The 19,875-nt window shown below is 43.3% G+C and overlaps 1 protein-coding gene across 12 annotated transcripts in view; it reads left to right on the forward strand.

The window, feature by feature from the left end:
• Window positions 1-19,875, forward strand: part of FHOD3 (formin homology 2 domain containing 3) — a 413,611-nt gene that overhangs the window by 367,822 nt on the left and 25,914 nt on the right. For all 12 annotated transcript variants that reach the window (XM_036229056.1, XM_036229058.1, XM_036229060.1 and 9 more), the window contains 4 exons: window positions 8,759-8,941; window positions 10,623-10,742; window positions 11,479-11,640; window positions 15,883-16,073. In XM_036229056.1, coding sequence (XP_036084949.1) covers window positions 8,759-8,941; window positions 10,623-10,742; window positions 11,479-11,640; window positions 15,883-16,073 — 656 coding nt within the window. The remainder of the gene's footprint in view (window positions 1-8,758; window positions 8,942-10,622; window positions 10,743-11,478; window positions 11,641-15,882; window positions 16,074-19,875) is intronic.

Here is a 19,875-nt window from a genome sequence, read left to right on the forward strand (position 1 = left end):
AGCATTATCTGTCTTCTGTAATACTTCACATATGTAAAGCATTACTGTGTCCAATATGGCTTTCTCTGCAGGGTGGCTTGCCATTTTTCTGTCTCATCCAGACTCTGAATAATGTTAATAATTCTCGTATTTACAAAAAAAAACAAAGCAAAACAACAACAACAAAAAACAACTTCCGGGGGTGGGGGTGGCGATGGGGAAGCCCTCCTTTACCTGCGAAGTTCAGAGATCCTCACTTGGTTCCTGTACTGACTTCTCTCTCACCATACTGCCTACCTCAACATGGAAGAAGAATGTGATAACCTCTCAAGAGGCTCGTACGGCCTTCTTTCACATCATTTCAAACTAAACATGTTTAATGAACAGTTTCAAAAGTAGTGCTTTCAGTGCGTGCTCGCGTTCATGTAAATGACTGTTTCTCTCTTGGCACTCGTCGGGCGTGTAGATACATTTCATTTGATAAACTGAAGAACACAAGTCAACTTAGTCTCTATCACTTGTTGCTCTGAATGGCAAAAATGGAGAGAGGTTGGGTGACTTGGCTGTGACAACATGGATGGTAAGTGGCCTACCTGGAGCCATAGCTCACCTGCTCTGCCAGGGTTCAGTGCTCTTCCACTAGGCCACGTTCGCCCTTCATCCTGGGCCAGTGCTGGTTTGCAGCAAGTTGAATCTCCTCTCCTAACAATGGAGAAAGAATTAATGGAGCCAAAGGCCCAGTCCACAGATTCCTACAGGTGGGTGATTTACTTTAGGGCCCACTGAGTTGGAGTGGGGATATAAGGACATGCTTTGTGGCATTAGGTGACACCCACACCACCTATTAGCATGGAGCTCTGGGTTCCTTCAATATTCCTCCATAGTTGGGGTTCATTTATACACAGTCTTATTTGAAAGACTTGGCGTGGGAGAAACCAGTGAGGATGCGCTGTAGCGAGGGAGACCAGGCCCTTGACAGAAGAGCTGGACATGAGGAATGGCCACCTTGCCAGACTTGCCTGCAGCCCTGAGTGTGGAAGGGAGCAGTGCGGCATGTACGTGGTGGCGTTTGAACCCGCTGAGCAGGAGTGCCTTTGCGCTCTGCAAAGAGGAGGCCTCCAAAGGGAAACACGGTGTCCCCGGAGGTTTACACTGGGTCCTGCAGTGTCCTTTCAAAATCCGTGCCTACCTGGAACCTCAGAATGTGACCTTATTTAGAAATAGTCTTTGCAGATACAACAGGTTAAGATTGTACTGGATTAGGGTGGCCCCTACTCCCGTGATTGATCTCCTTGTAAGAAGAGGGAAGTTTGGACATAGACACAGAGAGAATGCCATGAGAAGACAGAGAACACATGGAGAGACACACAGAGCAGAATGCCATGTGATGGTGGAGGCAGAGATTGGAGAGATGCATTCGAAGTCAAGGAACACCAAGGGTTGCCCGCAACCACCAGACACTAGGGAGAGGCAAGGAAGGATCCCTAGAACCTTTAGAGAGAACACTGCCCTGCCGACACCTTGCTATAGGGTTCTAGTCTCTCAAACTGTGAGAGAACAAATTTCTGTTGTTTTAAACCACCTAATTTGTGGAATTCTGTTACGGCAACCCTAGGAAACTAACATGAGACCTTAACTGCTGTATTCTGAGAAACATATACCCTGTTCCAGGAGCAAGTACAAGGAGGGAAATGAATTTCCTTCTGGTTGGAGAGAAAGTTGAGCCCCACGCCACAGAGTTAGGCCAGGCAGCAGAGCAGGTGGGCAGCCAGGGAGTGAAGGCACGTGTTTGACTGGGAAATGGGGTATAAAAGAGAGAGCAGGTGACAGCAGGTAAACAGAGAGAGGGACATTAAGACAGCTGCCAGACAGCGACAAGGGTTCAGGCCAGGCCTTGGGGTGAGGCAGCCCTACTCTGGGACCCCCAGAGGAACGAGGTGGGAGAAGGGCATTGGATGGCACTGGGCAGGTGGGGGCTGCCAACCTGGACAAATCAGGTGCAGTGTCTTTCATTTAGGACAAACAACGTGGTGGGCCCTGCCTGACGCACACTGTGGCCATCCTATGTGCAAAACAGTGTCTTTTAGAGATTACAAAAGCTTCAGATTTACACAGAGAGAGGCTTCCGATGCAGCCAGAGCCAGCCAGCCAGATTAAAGGAAAAGATGACAACATCTCCTTTTAAAAATATTTGCCCTTCTTGTCATGAGAACTTGAAAGTCCATCAGGAGAGATTGATTCGTTTGAGTTTTGCCTTTGTTCTTTCCTGAAATGTAGGCCTCCTTGGGTGGGAACAGTTTCAGAAACAATAAGTTACTTAGATTTTAGAATGAATCAGATTACTTCTTCCTTTTCTGACTGGTATCCAGCTGAACATCTTTTTGATCCAAGAAGGAGTAATGATAGCAACAGTAGTGATGATGGATATAGCAACACAGCACAAAACCTGACTTTCTTCCTGTGGGCCAGGCACCAGGTATGTGCGTTACACAAATGCTCATCATTACGAGGTGCATACTGTTGTGTTCTCCATCTCAAGAATAAGAGAGCGAATCCCAGTTTTAGTCTGTGCTGTAGTTCATAAACCCGTGAGAGGTCAAGCTGAAATGAGAGCTCTAGAGCCTGAGTCTAAAGTGCAGACCACAGGCCTTGGGGATGGCTGGCCCAGGAGGCCCACGTGTGCCAGAGAGAATAAGAGGGAATCTGAAAGGGGAGCGGGGAGGTGCATGAGGCAACACAGGCCACTGCACAGTGCTGCCAACGGTTCTCTACCAGGAGCAGCTGACGTATGGAATGATATAAAGAGGACACCACGTAGAAAACCCTGCTCAGCCCTTACTGAGAGTTTATTATATCACAAGTCCTCAGTAAATCCACATTTTGTCACAACACATGGAGTTACACATTTTTATCACAGTTCTCATGTAAAGCAGGATTTCTCGACGGTGGCACTATTGACATTCTGGGATAGACAGTTCTTTATTGTGGGAGCTGACCTGTACATTGCAGGGTGTTTAGCATCATCCCTGGCCTCTAGCTCCAAGCTGCCAGTAGTACCACCCCAGTGATGACAACTAAAAATGTCTCTAGGGACAAAATCGCCCTGAGTGAGAACTACTGATCTAAAGGCTGCCTGTGTGAATCCAGAAACTGTATATATTTTTCAACTCATTAGTCATGGCTGAAAAGAGTCCAGTGGACACCAGTCCTCTTGAAGAACATGGAATCCAGGCATTCTCAGCCATTACTTGCTGTCTCTGGCCACTGACCTCAGGGCCCCATCGGGCAGGCATGGCCTATATCTGTGTGCTGAGCCAGGACCCAGAGCTTATTCTCCAGGCTTGTTGTTCAAGAGTTAAGTCAGGACTGAGAAGAGTTGGAAACTGTGTCCTTACAGATCTTTACTAATAAGATTTCTAGCTTGTGCACAGAAGGCCTTTTGCCAAAATGTCTGCTTCTTGAACGCAGGCTCTGTAGCATGGCACCACAGCTTAACAGGGCCATTTGAAACCTCCATGTACCTAAATGTGATTAGGATATATTAAATGATATCCTGTGGCTTTGCATAGCAACCCAATGTTATGTATCCAGTTTGTCAGGTAACCTGAGAGACTAACTTCATTAAGGAAGTCATTTTATAAGAGGATTAAATATTATAGCATTATTCTGGGGCCATGTCTAAGGAGTGGTAATGATATTTCCCACAAGTAACATGTCATGAAGGTATCACAAATGGAAGTATGAAGAGTTTTCCTTCTTTCTTTCTTTCTTTCTTTCTTTCTTTCTTTCTTTCTTTCTTTCTTTCTTTCTTTATTGCTTTTCTAAGTTTTATAAAGTCTGTGTCTACTCAGAGGGTAACACAATTGAATGGTCCCAAATGGCATTTAACTTGGCACAGCTGGGAGAAAGTGAAAAAAACACTGAGATTATTGCATAGTGGTCTGTCTTGTTTGATATTCTTCTCTCTGTGGAACCAAATAGTGATCATGAAATCATCAATAAATCTACCGACAGGGTAGAAGAGCAAATTAGAGGTTTTGTCTCATACTCATTCTGTTTCATCTGCTCATGGAAAAAAGCCATCGCCTACCTCATAGGAGGTGGCTTTGACCTGCTGGCCCACTGTCTTATGGCTATTTTATTGTTAGCAATGTGTAAAAAAAATAAAATAAGCTGACAGGTGGCAACCTCATAAATCTTCAAGAGGGAACAAATGGTTTATATTAGTCAGAGAAGTGAAAAACAAAAGTAAGAGTGTTTGATTACTTTCCCAAAGGAAAAAAAGCAACTAAAATCATCTCAGGAAAATGCCTTCGGAAGGAGGAAAAGTGTTGACAATTTTTTGTTTTGGAATTCTTGTATGTGTGTAAAACAATTTGAGCACGAAAAAAAATTAAAATACAAATTTTAGCTAAGTGTTTATTTTGAAAACGAGTTGAGTTCAAATTCTGGGTGCTTTTAAAGAAGTGGCATCTGCTTGGATTGCTTTGTTTATTTTTTAATACCATCTGTGTGGACAGGTGGGATCAATAGCATGAGCCTGTAGGAAAGTGGGGAGCATTGTTATTGAACACTCCCATTTGCTTTCATTCCAGCCATATAATATTGATGTTTGGGGTCATGATGAAGAGAATGTTGGAAAAGGAGGTGTCTGAGGGTTCACCTTCTATAACCTCACCCCGACTGAGACAGACACAGAACACACATCTTCAATGTAGTTTGGCATTGCTGTCTTCTCATAAACGACTGAGACAGTCCTCCTTGATGACACCCTCATCAAACCCAGAGAACAGCCCTACACTGATATGTCCTGAAGCACAAGCCTGTGAACACCTGCGTGTTTACTGATTTTGGTGTCAGAGGTCCAGTTTTTTATTCTGTTCTTTTGATTTTTTGTGTGTGTGTGTGTACATTCATCTAAAGTAGGATGGACCTTTTCAGTGTATAGTTCTATGAGTTTTAAAATATGTATAAATCCATGCAATGACAACTACAGTCCCATCTCCCAAAATATTGTGTGCTCATGCTGTCCCCTTTCTAGTTGCACCCTCAGCCCACATCTGGACTCTGGTAACCACTGATCTATTCTAATCTCTATGGTTTTGTCTTTCGGAGAATGTCACATAAATGAATCATTCAGAGAGTAACCTTTTGAGACTGACTTCTTTTGGTCAGTGTGGCTGATACCTTTGAGATTCATCCCAGTTATGCTATGTACCTATAGTTCGTCCCTTTTTATTGCTGAGTACTCCTGCGTTATAGGGATATGCCGTTGTTTGTCTACTCACTTGTTGAAGGATATTTAGCTTGGTCTGGTTTTGGCAATTGTGAATAAAGCTTCTACAAACATTGTGCAAGTTTTTATGTGAACGTAGTTTTAATCTTTTCTAGGGTAAATACCTACAGTTGGAATCGTTAGGTCATATGATAACTCTGTGTTTATTTAACCTTTCGAGGAACTGTAACTTGTCTTTCATTCTCTTAGTAGTGTCTTTCACAGAGAAATAGTTTCTAATTTGGATGAAGTTCAGTTGATCAGCCTGTTCCTTTTAGGTATCATGTCTAAGAGTTCATTGCCTTACATGGGTCACAAAGATTTTTTCCTATGTTTCTTCCTAAAAGTTTTGTAGTGTTACCTTTTACTTTTAGATCCGTGATTTCTTTTGAGTTAATTTATGTGTAAAGTATAAGGTTTGAGGTTCATTTTTGTTTTGTTTTGTTTTGTTTTTTGCATAAGGATTCCAGCTGTTCCAATACCATTTGTTGGAAATACTCTTTTCTCCATTGAACTGCCTTTGCATCTTAGTCAAAATCACTGGGCTATAATTTATTTTTGGACTCCCCATTTTGTCTCATTGATCTGTGGTCTATCCTGTTGCCCATCTATAGCTTCATACAAATTTTAAAGTTTGACACTATGAATCCTCCAAGGTTGTTCCTTTTAAAATTGTTTTGGTTGTTTCGGTTGATCTGACTTTACATATAACTTTTAGAATCAGCTTATCTGTAGCCACACACACACACACAAATCATGCTGGTATTTTGATTGCACTTGAGTTAAATTTTAGACCAAGTTGAGGAAAATTAATATGTAACTCTGTTGAGTCTTTTGGTCTATGAACATGGTATATATGCCATTTATTTAGATCTTCTTTGATTGCTTTCATGAGCATTTTCTACTTTCCAGCATGCAGATCCTTCACATGATTTGTTAGATTTATACCTATGTATTTCAATGTAAATAGCATTTTTCTTAAATTTCAGTTTGCAATTGTTGATTATCAATACCTAGAAATAAGATGAATTGTTCTGTGTATTCACCTTATGTCACACAACATTATTAAACTCACTGTTTTATAAACTTTTTGTAGATCCCTCACAATTTTCTATGTATATAATTATGCCATCTTCAATAGAACAGTTTTAATTTTTAAAAATCTGTATGGGTGTATATCTATATATCTGTATCTATACCTATATCTATATCTATACCTCCTATCTTGTTCCCAGTCTTAGAGGAAAAGCATTCAGTCTGTCACCACTAAGCATGATATGAACTGTAGATTTTTTATAAATATCACTTATCAGTATTGGGAAATTTTTTTTACTGCTGGGTTGCTGAGAGTATTTTTTTCATCGTGAATGGGTATTGAATTTTATCACATATTTTTTTGCATCAATTGAAATGATTACATGAATTTTCTTGTTCAGACTTAATCTGATAGATTAGTTGCATTGATTGATTTTTGAATATTGAACCAAGCTCATGGTTATTATTTTTATCATATTGCTATGTAAAATATAGCAACATGTTTATATCTCTTAATATATTGACATTTATTTATATTTTAAAAAAATTTTTTTTAAGGATTTTACATTTAGATTCATCAAGGATCTTGGTCTGTAGCTTTCTTTTCATGTACTCTCTTTGTTTAATTTTTGTATCAGTGTAATTCTGGTTTCATATAAAGAATTGAAAACTATCCCTCACCTGTTTGGGTTCAGGCCACAAGTTCTGACCTTGTAAACAATGGTTCCAGCATTAACTCAGTTGTCAAAGTTTTCAAAGACTCGTTCAAGTCTCCAACTCTTTGATGTGTTATTTAAGGTCACATTCACATGTGAACCACTCAGAGGTGAGCCCAGAAATTCTTAAACAACTTTATACATTTGCTTTGCCAGGCTCTTCATTTTCTATGACCTCTCCAATACTTTCCAGTTCCCTGAGGCCTTCTGTTTTGGTCTTTCAGCTGAGAGCTGGGGTTTCCGTTACCTCATCTTTCCATCTACTTTCTGTGACTGTGCCCATGTCTGGGGTCAAGCTGAGGGAAGACAGAGAAGAAAAGCAGAAGAGGTTCGCCCATCCTTCTTGGGACCATAGCATCAGTAATTGTAGAGGAAAATTTTCTCCCTCAGAGTTTTAGTTTCCTCCCAGCCCCTGCGGACACTGCTGTCACTGCTAGGAGACCCTTTCTGTGCCTCCAGTCAGGATTGGAGGGTTCCATTTGAGCTCTCTCTGTCTGCACCTGATACCCTCTTCTTGGTTTCAGGACACGCTGAGTCCAGGCCAGGGAAGGCCAGAGGGAAAATGGTCAGCTCATTACTAGTTCAGCTGAATTTCCAATTCTGGTCTTCTTCCCCCATCTACCTGCTAATATATATTTCTTTAAGTCTTCAAGTAGCTAGCCGTTCTCTGCATGCTGCCCAGGGTGTATAGTCACATTCAGTGGGACAGACGGGGTGGAGTTGCCTATATTCCATCTTACCCAGAACCAGACCTCCTTCCTACTTGTTATCCAGATGATTGCTATTGTAGAGCAGTGACCAAGGTCAGTTAGAATTAAAGAATTAACACAAGTTACGAGAAAGCATGGCACAAAGTGTATTTCTTTGCTTCGATGCTAGAGAAAGAGAAATGAGAGAAAAATAATGACATTGTAACTCCATGTTATATGTGATGTGTCACATGATGGGAATGCTTACTTTTTTTCAAATGTAATCACTAAGGAATTTGAATCTCTAAGAATCATAATCCTTCTGGCTCCTTTTTGCTTCCTCTACCTTCCACAATTCATTTTAACCAGAAGCAAATACAAGCAAAATGATATACTTTACTCATTAGTAGGTAGGTATTGCTCTTTGTAAATAACATTATTGTTTTCCCTCCATCAGACGTAAGTTTGATATTAAAGTGTTTTCATTTCTATATAAAATTTTTAAAGTGGTTCAAATATTAAAAATGATTAAAATTATATGTTTCACATACAAGTCAATCTGAATCCTTTGAAAATGTAAGTTTTTGTAAGTTTTAAAATGAATCCATGAGAAGTACTAGAAAGCATACATTCCTGATATGTTTTACTCTATTTCCTAGGGAATAGGGAGCTGTTTTCTAACCTTTCATCTTATTCTTTCACCTTTCTTTCTCTTCCATCCCCATTTCTTGCTGAGAATGTCCTTCATGTATAAGACCTAGAAAATTTTGGGCAAGTTGCTTATGAAACATATTAAAGGAGAGAGAGGGAGGGAGGGAAGTTTAAAACAAATTAATGTAAATTTAGATGCTATTCGTGCTTTCCCTCTCTAAGTGTATTTGATTTATAACAATGCAACACCTGTACATGATAACACTGACACGAGAATTATCTTTACTATTATAGATATAACTTAATTATAGATATAATTATATTTAATTATAACATGATGTGGAAACATCGAAGGGGTGGAATAGGTTCTGTTACTAAGAGAAAATATGTACTGTGTCATCCCATTTTTCCAGAAAATTCTAACAATGATTCCCACTGAAGAAGAGAAGCAGAAAATCCAGGAAGCTCAGCTGGCCAACCCAGAGGTGCCACTGGGCAGTGCAGAGCAGTTTCTCCTTACACTGTCGTCCATCAGCGAGCTGTCAGCTAGGCTCCACCTCTGGGCATTCAAAATGGATTATGAAACTACGGAAAAGGTAATCAGTTGAGAAGCAAGGCAGCCAGCGGGTCCCACATCCCCAGGGTTGAGAAAGTCAGGGGTTTTTGTTTTTTGTTTTTTGTTTTATTGGTGAAAGTGGTAAAGTGTCATTTTTGAGAGAGGGTTTGAGTTGATTATGAAGAGGTTGTGTCTATACAAAGGGATCAATCAGCAGCCTGCCAGTGAGGGGTTATTCTGAAGTGTTTGCCTGGCACCAGCCACAGACACTTGATTGTAGGTACCAGATGACTAGTTTAAAAAAAACACACACACACACTTAATTTTTTTTCAGACTCTATATGCTCATTGTAGAAAATGTGGAAAATATAGTAAAGCACAATGTGGAAAGTGATCTGTAATCTGCCCATACTGCTGTTGACTATGGAAATTAGCAAGTCATTGGGTCCCTTTGAGAGCATATATCCGATGAAACAGATTTAAGAAGTTGAGAGGGTAATAGAAAGAAAAGGATCTTGACAGTGAAGGCATGGGGAGACTCAACTCATCTTGAATAGAAAGCAGAAGGTGCAGGTATCCTCTCTGGCCTGGAGCAATGTGAGTTTTTTTGCTGGCTGAGCAGAAGGAACCAGTGGAGAGGAAAAGGAAGGGGTGGACAGCGAGCTGGAGGTAAATGTAATTGAGGGGAAGGGCCTAGAGGAGGCAGAGTCAAAGCACAGGTGGAGAGGCTTCCTTCTTCTGCAAAGGAGGGAGCACAGTCCTGTACTGAGGGTCACATAGGTGGCAGTAGGTTTGGGGGTCTTCAGGAGGAATCTGCAGTATTCAAGTTCATCTGGAAATCAAGCAAGGCTGAAGAAACCTACTATGGGGACTTAGCACAGCTTTGTCATAAGACTAGTCAGAGTGTTTAGGTGACTTTCTCTAGCAAAGTGAGGTAACTCATGGAGAAAACATAATTGGGTCAGCTTTGGTTGGAGATATATAGGGCAGAAGTTAGGCTGGAGAGAATGAAACTTAACTATCTAGCTTTGGGATACAGGCTAGAAGAGAGGCTCAGTAAGAACATGGGAGTACGTAGGGTCAGTCACACAGTGACAGTAGAGAGGGACTAAGGCCATGAGGCTACAGGGCAGGCTACAAGTCTGAGAGAGTACAAGTTATGAAAGTAATGGGTATAGAGAGAATGGTGGCCTTCTAGAAAGTAACCCAGACTAAGAGGTGACAAGCCATACCATGTCTCAAAGGGAAGTAAGAGACTTGGGTGGTCCAGGGACAGTGAGGCCACAGTTTCTGGTGTCATCTGCCTGCCAGGAGAAAGGCAAAGAAGACTGTGGTCCAGATTTTGAAGGAACATGTGAGGGAGGAGTGTCATAGAAGTCAGTGATGCTGAGAAGAGAGGAGAGGAGAGTGCGTCTTAAAGGTCCTGCTTGTGCTTGGAGGATGGGCAGGAACAGGGGGAAGAGCATTTGTCACCTCAGCACAAGCTCCTGTTAGCCATAGGTACCCATCTTGCCTCCACTGAGAAGATTTGGTGGCAAGACTTTCTTCCTGATGACTTTTGACACTTTTCCATAACAAGGAGCATGTGCCTATTGCATAAGATTACCTTATAATGAGAGCTCTGAAGTACTATTATTATTTTGTACAAAAATTAAAAAGAACAAAGGAAAGGCAAAATTTACATGCTTTATCATCTTCTTCCAACTCTTTTTAATTGAAAGGAAGTGGCAGAACCACTTTTGGACCTGAAGGAAGGAATAGACCAATTGGAGAACAATAAAACCTTGGGTTTCATCCTGTCTACTCTCTTAGCCATTGGGAACTTTCTAAATGGAACTAATGTAAGTCTTTCACATGCCTTATCCTCCTACCTCCCTTGTCACAAAATTCCTGCCCTTCATGTGCCAGTGGAGGTTATACCTCAGGTCCTCCAAAGCACAATTGACAAACAACTTTCGTATATTCATGTCGAAGATCTAGAAGAAATTTTGTCCTTAGAACATTAGAGCCTATTTATTTGAGCCTGTATCTTGCTATAAATAAGAAAACTAGAAAAATACAATATTCCTTTAAAGCTTGGCTATGCTCAAAATTGACACTGGAGCTATTTTCTTCTAAGCTGGTTGTTGTTGCTTTGAATGATGTATATAAATACAAACACTTGTTTTTGTTATTCAAATATTTGTGCTTACATGTATTATAAACAAACTTTAAAAAAAATGGCCTATCTTTGGCCAATAAGTAAAATAGCAGTAGGGCAAAGGGAGAAAAAAGTTGTAGGTACCCAGATGGCAGAGATCCAGCCTCACGGAACCTTGATTTAGGGATAGAGCCCTGGGACACCCTGTGGCTGATGGCCTTAGTGGGAAAGAGCTGGAAGCTCATTTCATTCTCAGTGTGTCTGGTCCATGTGTGATCACCTACAAGTGATAGAGCACGTGGCCTGAGACGTTTCAGTCACAGAGGAGCTAAATAGTGGGCTTCTCCAACAGGGCATCGATTCTAACCATTTGTGCCTTTCTAAGAGTCCGCGTAAAACTTGATCTTCCTGCCTTTTATTTAATGTTCACCTAACAGGCCAAAGCATTTGAATTAAGCTACCTCGAGAAGGTTCCAGAAGTCAAAGACACCGTACACAAGCAGTCTCTTCTCCATCACGTGTGTACCATGGTGGTGGAAAACTTCCCAGACAGCTCCGATCTGTACTCAGAGATTGGAGCCGTCACCAGGTCAGCCAAGGTATGTGTTGTGGCCACAGAGGAGCAGGCTGTGCCTTTCTCTCAGATGTTGGGTCTCTGTCAGTTATCTCTGCAGTGCACAGGTTCTATTAAGTAAAATGCCTAGGTGCTACCTGCTTCCCCCGCTCTAGAGTTTGAGAATATGACTCTTCTCATGCCTTTTCTAATGGACTTTAAGATCATTTTCCCATCTCTGGTTCTCCATCAGACTCTTTCCTACTGACGTATGAAAGGCAAGCCTGCCGTCCCAGGCCTAACCCCTGCATCCACTGTAGAGCGGTGTCACTTACTAGGCCAGATTCTGCAGAGCATTAAAACTCCCCAGCTTGTTTTAGGTAGGCAAAAATGTCGAAAAGATGCCATAGGACCTTAGACTTCCTAAGACTTTCATAGGACCTTACAGTGAGGTGTCAAACCAAGAAACAGCATGCTTGGCCCCCTGCACCCCACAGATTTGCCACCCCTGTGATCTTACACAGAGGGAATAGTTTGGCCCCTCAGCTGAAAGCTCTTAACCTTACTGCATTAAAATATTCATGAATTTATAATTTATTAGAAACGAGACCCTTGCAATAGCTGGGCAGCCAGCTGCCCCACTGCAGGCTGAACAACTCCAGAGAAATCCCCAAAACAGCAGAACTGGGAAATGTGAGGGCCTCAGGAATGACAGGAAACTCATGGGGAAGAGTTGAACAGGGCTCAGGAGCCAGGCCAGTATGGTGGGCACTCCTGGAAACACAACCTGGGCTAAGGAGCTGAGAGCAGAATGACCTTTAGCTCTGGGATACATTAGAATCTGATATAAGAAGAAGGGAGAGGAATGCGGAAGAAGCTTCGCTAAGGTCCCTCCATGGAGCTCTCCCTCTCTCTCCCTTCTCCCACAGAACTGGCCTTAGGGACCCTGAAGCAGGGACCCTCCTTCACTTGCCTCAGGAACAATAGGCTGGCAGCTAGCTGTCAGGTACACTGAGCAGGTGGCCCCTGAGGCAGCCTGAGAGTAGATCTGCCCCGAGGCAGAAGGAGGCATAGCCCATGATCCCCCAGTTCAGGGGGCTGACAAAGGGCTTCTTAGAAAATTGTCTCTATTTCACAGGCACCCTTACTATGTTTACTCTGTGCCAGGCATTGTTATGAAGTCTTTACAAATATTACTTCAGTATCCTAACCAAGGCAAAAAGCCCCGGGTCCTCCAAGTGCTGCCCTGACACCCACCATGAGCACCTTCTCAGAAGACAATTTGTTAGGAATAGCTGTATTTGAGACAAAGTCTGCCTGGCCATCTAGATTTATCTTGGTCCTATTTCCAGAACCACTCAGAACAAATCGGTTCCCTTTTTACATGTGGTCCCTTGTTCTTTCCCAAGGCCTTCCCCTGGGTGGAGCCTGCTTGTGACCAAAGTAGCCCTGGCCTGGGAGTCCTGACACCAGACTGGCCTCTCATGATTGCCACAGGCAACCCCTCAGTATCAGGTTTTTCCCAAAAGATGTTTAGTTATGATTATTAATTAATAACTAAATAATTTATCCTTGCCTGAAGATTGGCTACATAAGCCAAAACTACAGATAGCTTCTACCCGTTAACTTTGGCAATTACTAAAGGTGACTACTGACCCAGGCCCCTGTGACTTGCAACAAGAGGTCAAGAGGGCACCTACCAGCACTTCTCAGCCTTTACTTCCAAAGCTTTTTTGGGCATCGAAGGGCCCTTCTGGGTAGACGGGCTCAATATAAGCTTCAGGAACCCCCAACTCTAGGGTGTGTCCCACTTTAGGCCTCATGACAGCAACTCCCAAGAGGCAGGTTGCTCTGGCACGTGCAGGATGGCTGTGTCCTTGAGTTATCCCACAGCATCCCAGACTGACTTGGTTGGACTTGACTTTGCTCCATAGCACAGATCACACGTCTTCCTACACATAGAAAGTGGCCCATTTGGAGCCATCCTCAGGAGAGGACTTCCTGGCAAGGACTTTCTTCTCACAACAGAAGGCCAGGCCAGCTCTCTCCCTGGAGTGGAATTTTTTAGGAGTAAACTTAGGCTTAGGTCATGATGATTGGGAACTTACACTCTGGAGCTAGAGATTTGGGTTCACATCCCAGTTCTACCACTTACCAGCTGTGTGGCCTCTCACAAGTTACTCGACCTCTCTGTGCATCAGTTTCTCCCCTATGAAGGAGAAGTAGGAACAGAATCTGAGGTCTTGAAGTGATTGCGAAGACTCAGATCATGTGTGCCAGTTGCGCCAGCCCAGGTGCGCAGCCAGCTGAGGTCGCCTTCCAAACCTCCTCCAAAGACGCTACATGAAGCTCAAGCCTCACACTGCTTTTCATCAAAAGGCTTTCTGCCTGGCTTCCACTGGCAATGAGGTTATTTTCTTCTGCCACCACCTTCAGGGCTCACGATGGACTCTTTTCCCTGAAAAACTCCCTCTCACATCTGTGTCTGCTGCCTGCTCTGCTCACTGCCGTGCTGGGCAAGCATCACCTCGTTATACAGCACAGAGCTACTCAGTGCTTGTCTGAGCTGAACTAAAGTTATTTTCTTGTGGATCAAGAGACCTGCCAGATACAAATGAGGATAGATCCAGAAATTTATGGTCAGACTTATTACAATTGGCTTAAAACCTCTTAGGCCTCCTCGATATTACTTGCCAATCTCAGGTCATCTGGATTCTTTTCTAGACTTAATTCTTTGAATTACTCAGTTCTTCTTTTCCAAATCTGCATTTTTTTCCCCTTTCAGCTGAATACCAGGTTTTTTTTCTCAACTCCACCGTATCATAGTAAAATGAAGCCTTGCTGAGTCTAGATGGACCCAGAAATTTTTTGATTTCAGGAAATCATTTTTCTCCCTTCCTTCTCTGAATCTTAGGACTCTACCTAAACTTGCCTTCTGTTTTAAGCTCTTCAGCACCCAAGAAATCCAAGGCACGTGATGGCACCCCCCAAGGCATTCCCTGTGCTCAGCACATCTTCGTCCTGTCTGGTGACAGATTGTCTCCCACAATCAGCCTTCAGTGATGTGGTCTGCTCTGTTGTCTTTGGAGGGTGGGGTTGGAGTTCTCAGGCCACTCCAGCACGTCCCCTAGGGCACTCGCATCTAGACCCCACTCCCATGACCACAGTCATTGGCATCTAAGCAATCGTGGTTCACGTCTGTGCATCTTCTTTCTCCTGACTTCGTTTGGCTGACTCTTGTCCTTCCCCACATCTCTCACTCCACATCTACTTCTGTCCCCTCAGTCCCCTCTCTTCAGCTCACCTATTTATCTGTTTCTTCCTCCCCGCCTAAGCTTCTCAATTTCTTTCCTCCATCCCACATCTCCCTCCATTAAATGCCCTCAAGTGCATTTTTTCATCGCTAACTCTGATTCACTAACTCTGATTTCTTGTCTAGAAATCCTATAAAAGCATTACTTTGGAAAGCCTCACTCTTCTCGGTACCTCAGTCAATCCAGACTGTTCCCACTTCCCTGAAGAGCACAGTGAGTGTGCTCTCTCACATCTGTTCCTTGCACATGTGACTTGCATCTGCCAGCAAGACCACATACCACACACACATGCACAAGCCTGGTGGGTTCTGTACATCCTCAGTGTTCGCTGATCACTTGTCTGTATGATGAGCCTCCTTGGTCCCATTCAGCATTTGTCTTTGTGTTCTTAGTGCCTGGTGAGGGGACTATCATACACCAGTTTTTCCATGGGTGTTGTTCGACTGAGTGAATAGGTGAATAAATAAAATAATTCATCACGCAGTGTAGAAAAGATCATTGTGAAGAAAAGCCGGCTGCCTCTTAGCTGGCCCCAGCATATCAGAGCTACCCATGCATGACTATGGTGCATTCCTCCAACCTTGAGTGAAATATCATCTCTGAAGAACAAGAGTCCTCTGAAAACTTTTATGAGACATCTGCTTAGTTCATCTTGTACTAGGGTTCCTTGATATCATGTTTTAATTTAGTTTCCAAAGACTTTTCTAAGATTTCTTCCCAAATATGGCAAAAAAAGGGGGGTGACACTTGCATGGGGTTCATTTGAAGAAGTTTATCACTAAATAATGTGATATTGAGATAATGACAGATACACATGGTGATAATTTTTAGACCATAAATATGTTTGCGTTTCAAGATGTTAATTTGGTTTTGATGTTTATTTCTTCCCAGAGGCAGTTTGGTTTCCTGGTTCAGGTTGGGGTCCGGTTGTCTCTTTAGGGAAACATTTGCAATATTCTCTGTCTGATTTTCAGGTTGACTTTGATCAACTTCAGGATAATTTATGTCAGATGGAAAGAAGATGCAAAGCTTCATGGGATCACCTCAAGGCAATTGCCAAACATGAAATGAAACCAGTTTTAAAACAACGAATGTCAGAGTTCCTAAAAGACTGTGCAGAGCGAATTATAATTTTAAAGATTGTTCATAGAAGAATAATTAACAGGTAAGTGGATCAAGGAACATATGGAAATAGCAGTAATATGACATGTTGAAAATATTCTGCAAACCAAGATATGAAGATTTAAATTTACAAAATTGTACTGTAAATTCTCGGTACCTATCAAGTGCACCTTTGATGCACATGTCTGTTCATAGGTATTTAATTTTCTTACACACACGGAGAAATAATATAATGACATGGAATCTTGAGGTCAGAAGAATCTCAGAGCTGTTATTCAAAAATCCTCTTCTGTCAAGAATTACATCTGTAACATCTTTGGCAAATTGACCCCAGCATTTCTGTATCTGTTTTAACAGTTCTGCCTATTCACACATCTTTGTAAGGCAGCTCAACTTATTAGGAAAGTTCCTTTTATATATGATCCACAGTCTGCCCTCCAAGAAGACTTCCACTCACTGATTCTCCAGTGACTGCACTGTGCTGCGTCCAGCCTAGGTAAAGCTTGGGCCCCATCCTAGGTGCCATTCTCTGGACCAGTCTTCCGCAGAGTCACAGGATTCAAGAGGGCCCTGAGAGACACAGCAGTGATGTTTACGCCTTGCCTGCTGACAAGGAGGCTGGCTGGGGTCTAGGATGGCCCCATGGCTGTCCAGAGCTGTCTCACCTGTGAGTGGAGGCAGCACTGGCACGAGAGCCCGAGTCTTTCCGCGTCCCAGGCCAGGGCATTTGCCTACCATGCACCGTCGCTTTCTTTTCCTTTGCTTCATCACAGGACGTAGTTGTAAGTCCCTCACCTGGCTTCCAGGGCCTGAGGGCTCTGTCCTGGGCCTTACACCTTGGGGAGCAAATGTGCAGCTCCGCACACCTGCAGGCTGTGGCCAACCTGGAGCAGGAGCTCTGGTGGCAGGCCCACTGCAGTTCTGTTAAGGGCACCCTCCCTTGGGACCGTCTAAACCGCAGGCCTTTCACAAGGGTCTGCTCCTCCCCAGCCTGTGCTTGAGCATTTCACTATTATTATTATTATTTTTAAATAGGTACGTGATATTTTTATTTATCTCTGTACTTTTCACATTTTTTAATTTTTGTCTCTTTTCCTCCTTTCCCCTTCTCTCCATGTTTTCTTACTTCACCTTCCTTGAAGCCATACAGAATTATTTTTTTCAATATTACATACGTATTATGTTCATTTCAGGTGTATAACGTAGTGATTAGACATTTATATACCTTACAAAGTGATTACCCCAGTAAGTTGACTTCCCTTCTGATACCATACAGTTATTACAATATTGTTGTCTATGTGCCCAATGCTATAATTTATATCCCTGTGACTGTTTCTAAACACCTGATTGTTTTGTCTGCACGCGAGCCCTCTCCCAGCTTGTCATTAGCCACTTCTGTAACAGTACTTCCTGTGTCTTGATCCGGACTGTTGGGGGCAGGAGGGGTGGACTGGGAGTGACAGTGGTTTTTAAATGTTAGGAACAGGAATAGGAACAGAAGCTTGCCTCCAGGTTGACAACTATCTATTACTTTTGGAATTCAATTGTTCAACTCCAAATCCTCACTCTACTCCATCTAGACCTCACAGCTGCCCTCTGGGTAGGAGGATCTTATCAGAGATTTTGTCAGATTTCTCACTGAAATCAAAGTACGCTATGCTTTAAACATGGTTAAAAAGGGGAGGCAGGGAATGTAAGCTGCTCTGGCCCTCCATTGCTTTGTGTGATACAAACAATTTTCCACTTAAAACTACTCAAATAAACAAATAGTTTCCATTTGGAATGTCATGAAATTGGAGCAATTTTATGAAAGTCTTGAAAAGCTGTTATGCTTGGTCACATTAACCATTTATCCTGAACAGTTAGAACCTCAGCGATACATCATTTCTTAAGCTATGATGTGTGTGTGTATTACATGTAGTGCATATATTCATTGTCCTGGTTGTCCTATCCTCCCTGAGAAGCTGGTTACCAGGACGATGGCTGTTCTCGTGTGCCCTGGAGCTCTGTCTACTCACTATTGTCCATCCCACTGGTAATGACCAGCATCAGCCAGGAAATCGTTATAGTTTTGGTGGGAGGTAAAAGGGGCCTGGCTGGGGGGTGGGGATTGGTTCAGCTAGTTTCCAAGCCACAGCATCTGAATCCTAGAAGCCTGGGTTCACATGAAGTCATTAGCAGGAGCCCACGCGTAGGACTGATGAAAGCAGGGCTGTCTTGTCGGAATGGAGAAGGGGGACTCGTAGCACCAACGGCTGTGCTTCTTTTCCTCCCCGCCACCAGCATTCCCAGGAGCGTAGCCCACCACTGCCGCGATCTAACACGTTCCCTTTATACTTTGGAAAACTGAGACCCAGAAAAGAGTAGCACTCTAGTTTAGGGTCAGACGGTGGATCACAGGCGGAATTGTCCAGGACATGCAAATCAGCCTAAATATAAGATTTCAGATCAGAAAATTACAAGTGACTAGACCTTCATCTTTTTTCCTGACATGTAAGTATGAGAGTTATTTTTTTATCTGTGTAATTAGCAATTGATTTAACAGGGCACTTGTTTAAAGAAGCAGTTGTTACACAGACACTACTTTGAAGCTCTCAGAGTGTAAAGACGACTGTATCCTGGGGATTAACTTAAACATCCACAGGTAGCAAAGCTGCATATTTATTCTCATGGCACTCAGACTTTTCTTTATTTCATTATTCACTTCGTCTCCTTAATGACCTACTGCCTGCCTAGGTAGCAGTCAGCTAATCTAGCCAATCCTGTAAACAGCTTAAACATTTAGTTTCCTGGATGTCTGGTCTTCAAGAGTTCAACTCTTTCCTGCTACTCCTCTCAGAACTGGCTTAGGGTAGGGGGGGTAGACTGGTTCCACCCAGCTCTACTGATACCTCCTGCTTGATTGTCAGCTGAAGGGACAAGTCATCAGGTCTTCCCCTCTGCTGCACGCATCCCCCTAGACCCTGCAGTTCTCCATTGAGCACCTTTCGTGTTCCCCAGAGTCCCTTGTACACCACATAGGATCCCATGGGAGCTGGTCAGTCCAGCCAGGCCCCCTTGCTTCCTCACCTCACTGAGCTGCCATTGTTCCATTTTGACCTGGAGCCACTCTGTCCCTCCTGATGGCAGAGGAGTCCCTCTTACCCTCAGCATCAGCTTCGGCTCTCAACGGACCTCTCCCCACTCCAGGGCCTTCTTGGGGGGAGGCGACGAGGCCACACGTCTTGCTACCCACCCCTCTGTTCCCCTCAGTCACAGAGCCCAGGGCCAGGTGTTCCGCCTTCCTTTCTTGTCTGATGGACCATCCCTTAGTAACTCCAGTGAGCCCCCTCTTGATAAATAAGAACACAAAAGAACTTAGACAGTGTACTTTAGGCAAAACTTGGCTTTTGAAACTGTTGCCTGGCTAAGAAAACCTCGTTCTGGATGTCCTAACCTGCGTGCTAACCTTTCCTTTTCTGGTGACGCACTCGTAGCCTGATCCCACCCTGTGGATGTGCAGACCCACTCACTTATTCCTATAGATTCATTAGGTTGTAGTTACACTGTGGCAGTCGCTGTGTAGGAGAGAGGGGACCAGGTGAGAGGTGGGGAGAAAGGCCTTTCTGGAAGGCATAGAGAACTACGGTGTTTCAGGGGGAGAGACACATGAACACCAACACTGGTTTCCCAGCACTCCAAAATCCACTCCTCCTCATCCTGGGCCAGACACCCCACTCAGTGGCACACATGGGGACAAGGGGGGATAATGGAACAGATCAAAGAAAGAAGTTTGGTTTGTACCTCAGGATACCGACAAGGGAAACCAGCCCTCCATAATCATAAGACCTTCCTGTCACATGTTC

Source organism: Rousettus aegyptiacus, unplaced genomic scaffold, assembly GCF_014176215.1.
Source record: "Rousettus aegyptiacus isolate mRouAeg1 unplaced genomic scaffold, mRouAeg1.p scaffold_m13_p_12, whole genome shotgun sequence".
Lineage (NCBI taxonomy): Eukaryota > Metazoa > Chordata > Mammalia > Chiroptera > Pteropodidae > Rousettus > Rousettus aegyptiacus.